This window comes from Merops nubicus, unplaced genomic scaffold, assembly GCF_000691845.1.
Source record: "Merops nubicus isolate BGI_N331 unplaced genomic scaffold, ASM69184v1 scaffold18395, whole genome shotgun sequence".
Classification (NCBI taxonomy): domain Eukaryota; kingdom Metazoa; phylum Chordata; class Aves; order Coraciiformes; family Meropidae; genus Merops; species Merops nubicus.
Window position 1 is genome coordinate 16,305 of NW_008611789.1, and position 6,408 is coordinate 22,712.

Consider the following 6,408-nt stretch of genomic DNA (forward strand, 5'->3'; position numbering starts at 1 on the left):
CAGCCCCGTTTGCAGGCCCTGGCACACCCTGGAGGGAGCAGGCTGTGCGTGGTGGGAGGACAGCCATGCTCAGCTGAGGTCCAAGCAGCGGTTTTGTGGGCGCGGTGCCGGGGGCCTCACAAGTTGGTGCCTGCCCTGGCACCAGAGCTGTGCCACAGGGACCCCTCCTCGAGTGGGCGACGAACGGGGGGCTCGGGAGAGGTGATGTGCCTCTGGGCACGCCTGTGGCACAGCTCGGGGCTGCCATCTGCCCAGGCACTGTTACCCAAAGCACCATCACTCCTCTTTCTGCCCACTCCCATTATTCTGATGTCTGCGGGACCCTGTGGCACGTTTGGTGTAATCATGGCAAAGGCCGTGGCACTTTGTGGGTTGCCAGGCTGTCTATGTGGGATGGTTTAAGTTTGTCCTCCAAGGGCAAACATCGTGTCAAAGCACCTTGATGCTTATGTTGCTGTTATTGATGTATCCCTGGGAATCCATTATTAACAAGGGGCTCTGAGGATGGTTTTAGTAATGGTGTTATGCTGCCATCATTCACCTTTTTTAGCTAGCAGGCATTTAAGGCAGGATGGGAACTACTTCATCCTTCATATATTTGTTGAAATATAGCGTGATTTGAAGTTGTATGTTCATTTTATGTACTTAACTGACTGTTGTGTGCACATCCTGGCCTCAGCTGGACAGAATCACTCGTGGCATGGCAGGTGTCCTGTCTCCTACTGGAGTTTTGTTACCTTGAGCAGTAACATTACAACACCCAGGAATTTGTATTTCAAATAGCATGAAGGCAGTCTTTGAACTCACACAGTGGCCTGGAGTGAATAAATTTACAGAACTTTCTTTGGGAACAATCGATGTAATATTTGCTGGCCCAAGACTGTTAAGGAGGGGACAACAATCTAATAAGACTTAGTAGCTTAGGTTTTTTTTAGTAAGAGTTTCCCATTGTTCCCTGAGATGGCATCATGCTTGAGCAGGATCGGAGAGGAAGGAGTCGTGAGCAATGTCAGGAGAAGCTGTTCAGCTTTGGAATCACATGTAGTGTGAGCTGTTATTCGTTAGTCAGCCTATGGGGCTTGCATGATTTGATTTTTGGTTTTTACTTTATTCTCCCTGGCAGGTTTATCCATCTAACCTGCTGCACAGAGGCTTCCCTTTTTCTTTTTCTTGGATCTTCAAAGGACGATTTCTGGACTGTGTGTATTTGAAATCTCTTAAAACATTAAGACACCAACTCTCTTTCCTGTTGCAAATCCTTGTTTCATCTTGCATTTCTCTCCTGTGATTCATTTACCAAGAGAAAAGCTGTTAATTGCTGTATAGAAGGAACACATTAGAGGCTCCTAGAGAGTTTCCAGCTTTGGAAGTGGGAGGAAAGAGCCAGTGGTGAAGACTGGGATTATTCATGGGAATTGAAACTATTTTTGGAAGAAAGTGTGCATGAGAATGCCCCTCCTGTGTTCAGAAAACAAAACAGATTAAAGTGTTTACTGTTTGCCTGTTTTTGAATGGCTGAATCCAAAGGAGTTTAGAACAGCATTAACACTGAAGATCATGCTGTTCAGTTTTATTGTTTTATCCAGCCACTTTAGACAGTAAAGTAAGACAGAGAACATCCTCAGATCCAGGATTTTCTGATTAGAAGGAGGATTATGGAGTCACCCTGTGCTGTAGCAGGAAACACATTATATTGTTTATGGTTTTAGTTAGCTTTGCTTAGCCTTGTGAGGGGAATGGCAGGATATGTTTTTTTCTGGTGTTGCTGAAGCTGTACAAAGCATATGGTTGGTTTGTGGTTGTGGAGTTGTGAGGTTGTTTTGGTTTTGAGGTATTTTTTTTTAAGCATACTTCAGGAAATTGTCCCAGCTTGGTCATGTCTCACGGTGGAAGTTTGCTGGTCTTTGCATGCTACATAAGGCATTTCACTACAGTTAAATGCTCTTTGAATTTTTTGTTGCTGCTAGGGGAGAATTCTGGTACCAAGCTGAAACTGGGACGCGGGAGAATGTTTTACTTGAGTCTCTTTGACAAGTCAGCGTGTTTTATATGTTGGGATGCCAAAACACATGCTACCAATGAGAAAATAGGTGATGGTGCCAATCCCTTCTTCCCTCTGTAGCTATTTTATATGTGTAAAATAATCAGAAGCCTGATACTTACACCCTTGTCAGCAGAGAATTGGAGTAATTTAGACAGGGACCTACGGAGGTGACGTGGTCCAGTGCCTGGGAGCGCATGTATTTCAGGTCTAAACTCCTTTGCAGGAGGACAGAAGATGCTTTTCCTCTCTCCTAAACCTTTCTAGCAGAGAACTGGAGTAATTTAGACAGGGACCTCCGGAGGTGACGTGGTCCAGCGCCTGGGAGCGCGTGTGAGTATTTCAGGTCTAAACTCCTTTGCAGGAGGACAGAAGATGCTTTTCCTCTCTCCTAAACCTTTCTCGTCCTCTTTATTTTTAGGACCAGCTCTGTGGCCGTGACCCCACCTTGACAGATGAGCTGATTAATATTCTGACCGAGCTGACCCAGCTCAGCAAGACGACGAACGCGAAGGTGGCCCTGCGGGCACGGCAGGTAGGGCAGCTGCTGGGCAGCCCCAGCTCAGCCCTCTCACCACCCTGCTCCCACTCCAGCTCTCTCTCTGGCAGAGCCTGTGTCCCTGGGTGTTTCGTTTGATTGCTGTGCAAATGTGAGCAGTAGATTACTGTGAGCAGCGCCGTAACAGTGAACCTAATTAGCCAACAGTTAACTGTTGTGGCAGCCTAACAGGGATCACACTGGATCCCCAATCGCTGTAAAATTTGGAGTTGAGATTACATTCCTTTGTCCCTGCTGCTCCTCCAAAAAGGTTTTTTTTTTTCCTGTTTGAAATAGAAGTTAATTGAGAGTAGCCTGTGGTTTGTGCAACAGAGGAGGTCAGAATACACCTCACTGTGGTTCCTTCTGGCATTTAGAGTCTGTGAAGCCAAGCACAGGCTGGCTGGAACGTGCAGGGAGCTGTGCAGAAAGCAGCCAGGACAGGCACTCTGGGTTCCTCAGCTCCCTTCCACTTGGCAATCAGTGGGTGCAGAGAATGGACAGGGAGATCCACACAAACCTCCAGCATTCTTCACAAGTGCTCAGGAATTATTGCAAAGAATTATGTTGGTCCTTTGCAGGGTTTCTTTGAGCTTTTAAGCTGCATTTTGTTTATTTCTTTTTAACCTGAAGATAATTGGAAAAATTCTTGATACTGTCAGTTTCAAGAGTCCAGTGCAGATATAATAATTCTAATGCCAGGTATCCACCTAGAAATTATTGTGAGCTTCCTCTCCAGCAGTTAGTCTGTAGCCAGGAAGGAGTGAGAGGGCACAGTCGTTTCACAGGGATGCTGACCCTGCAGTCTGACCACTCCTCACACTCCACAGTCCCTAGCTCCATTCTAGAAGTCTTCAGCAGAAAGAGAAGCTGACACTTTGGGGATCTCTCCTTTTATTTCAGAGCTTGGCTGTTGAAAATGAATGGGGTGTTTGAAGCTGCTCAGTGACCTTATGTTTCCTTCAGGATTGTGTTTGTGTCCTTGAACCCATTCAGTTATTGAACCTCTCAGCAGCGTGCTGGGGATGGTGCTGCTGTCCTTGTGTATGCCTTTATGTTGCTCTTTCACTTCATTTTCCCCTGCAAGCTGCTTCCCCTTCCTCCCTCCGTATCCTTCGTGTTGGGCATTTAATACCTGGCACCAGTGTCTGTGGCTTCCTCTGCTGGGGAGCTGTGAGAGGCAGGCTCTGCTGCTGGCCTCCCCCCAGCTGCTGCCTGCCAGATCTGCTTTCCAATTAACAGCCGGCCAGGCAATCCCCAGGACTAGCAGCTCTGCAGTGCTAAATCACATGCACTGATGGAACTTGATTGAAGCTGTTCCTTTGCTCCATGGGGAATTGCCAATAATACAAACCGAGCAGATACACAAATGAGGCCGGGGAGGGAAGAGAGTTTGCAGCATCACCCAGGTCCCACAGAAGTCGCAGGAGAAACCGGTCACCTCTGCTGGGATGGAGCAGACTGGTGCTGCCTTGGAGGGAACAGCCTCCTGCTGGTGGCCCAGCACAGCTCCTTTCACTGACACTCCTTCTCTTTGCTGCCTACCAGGTTCTCATTGCTTCCCATTTGCCATCCTACGAGCTGCGCCACAACCAGGTGGAGTCCATCTTCCTCTCTGCTATTGACATGTACGGGCACCAGTTCTGCATTGAGAACCTGCAGGTACCTACCAAACTCCTCACCTCACTTCCCTGCTTTCTTCTCACTGATCTTAATGTTTCTGTATTAAAATCTGACCTCTAGTCGCAAGGTCCTTGTGGCTTTAAACTGTGCTGTTCTGGTTTCTACCTTTCCTCCCCATTTTTGTTTTCATTCCTACCCTGATACCAGAATGACCTCATTGCAGTCTACACCTCCCTTAAGGGGTGCAGCAGAAGGGGACATGATGATCTCCTCTCTCTGGTGACCCCTGATAAGACATGAGGAAATGGAGTGAAGCTGCATCAGGGGAAGTTCAGCTTGGACATTAGGAACAGGTTCTTCACTGAGAGTGTGCCTGGTCACTGGAAGAGGCTCCCCGGGGCAGTGGACATGGCACCAAGCCTGTCAGAGTTCAAGGAGCATTGTGGATGATGCTCTTAGTCAAGTGGTTTAGTTGTAGGTAGCCCTGCAAGGAGAAGGGGAGCTGGACTTGATCCTTTTAAGTCCCTTGACTTGAGATGATTCTATTGTTCTTTGATTTAGTATACAAAGGTCATAGTCCTTGAACAACGGGAAAAGTGTGGAGGTCAGAACTAGTCAGGTTTGATTTGGTGTTTGGGCTTTTTTGCCTGACCTTGTTTGCAAGACAGGCAGTTCTCTCTTAAAACTTTGCTTAATGTGATCTCTTCTAGAAACTCATTTTGTCTGAGACATCCATCTTTGACGTGCTACCCAACTTCTTCTACCACAGTAACCAGGTGGTAAGAATGGCAGCTTTGGAGGTAAGTCTATTCCCATCGAAACAATAAATATTTTTAATCTTTCTGTGCTTTTCATTTTGGTTTTGTTTGTTTATTTTGAATGTTGTTACCCTGAAAGATGAAGAGAGCTGTAGGTTGTGTGGGAACTGGCATGCTTGGAGCCTGCCAGTTAATGGCATTGATATTCATAACTGAGTGAAATTTCAAACTCAACTTATCTTCTTTGCTTGAACAAAACTTAGGTGGTTGGAAAGATTGAAAGTGAAGCTGTAGTCAGGGAATGTGGTCAGCTCCCTCTGTGTGCCTTGTGCTGCTGGCTGTGTCCTGCTAGACTGGCCTTCCTCAGAGAATCACTTCAAATTCTGTTTGAATTAAAATTATATCTCGATATTCATTTGGAGGTATCAGTTTGGTTTTTAACGTTTCTGAAGTGTCTGGTGTATTATTTGTCTTCTTTCTGCTTCCTTAGCAGCATTAAGCTGATGAAGTTTCTCTCTAACCAGGTGTATGTTCGAAGGGCATACATTGCCTATGAGCTGAACAGTGTCCAGCATCGCCAGCTGAAGGACAACACGTGTGTGGTGGAGTTCCAGTTCATGCTGCCCACCTCCCACCCAAACAGGTCAGATCAAGTGTTCAGCTGCCTTTGCAATCAGAGGTTTCTGAGGGGCCACGTCCAGTCTTGAAAGAAAACTTGTGATAGAATTGGTGGAGAAAGGGAGGGTATCAGTGCCTCAAATAAGCATAAATTATTTAAGTAAACTGCTACATTACCCAGTTCCTTCTCCTAAGCTATTTAAACCTCAGGAGCTGTGGGTAGCAATTTCTGCAGTTTGGATTAATTTAAAAATTAGAGTTTTCATGTATATTCTGATTTGTAAGTTCACCTTGTGTAGTAACTCTCCTCTAGAACTTCAGTTCTAGCTGGATCCCAAGCCCTGCAAAAGGTGCAATTCCAGACAGAGTAATCAATGACCTGGCATGTCAGTAAAGAGCAGTCAGAGAGTCTCTGTCCCCTGCCTGCAGTGCTCCCCTGCCAGCCCTTTGTAACTCTGAGTGGCTCCACTTTCAAACCTGGCTTTTCTGGATAAGGTGAAATATTTTCTAGCATGTCATTTTTTTGACTGAGGAGACCAAGATGCATGTATGAATGTATGTGATAGAGAAACGCTGGAGGTGGCATATTTTGGGGTTCAGTTAGGGTTTTTCAGGATGTATTTCTCATAGCTGCAACCAAAAGCTTCAGCTGTTTGCTGCCTTGCCTTAGAGAAGAAGCTCTAAGGTCTGGTCACAGCTCCAGCGTGTGCTGAGATCCTTAGAAAAAAACCCAACCAAACTCACTGTGTTATCAGAACTTCTTCAGCATCAGCCAGGTCAGTCGGTGCCCGTGTTCTCCGTTGCAGCAGGAGCTGAGGAGGGGCTGGAGA

The 6,408-nt window shown here is 46.4% G+C and overlaps 1 protein-coding gene across 1 annotated transcript in view; it reads left to right on the forward strand.

The window, feature by feature from the left end:
- LOC103773953 (acetyl-CoA carboxylase) overlaps positions 1 to 5,603 on the forward strand; it is a gene marked incomplete at both ends in the record, with an annotated part of 21,425 nt that extends 15,822 nt beyond the window's left edge. The window contains 4 exons of the mRNA XM_008941336.1: positions 2,463 to 2,576; positions 4,128 to 4,241; positions 4,913 to 5,002; positions 5,485 to 5,603. Coding sequence (XP_008939584.1) covers positions 2,463 to 2,576; positions 4,128 to 4,241; positions 4,913 to 5,002; positions 5,485 to 5,603 — 437 coding nt within the window. The remainder of the gene's footprint in view (positions 1 to 2,462; positions 2,577 to 4,127; positions 4,242 to 4,912; positions 5,003 to 5,484) is intronic.
- Positions 5,604 to 6,408: the final 805 nt, after the last annotated feature.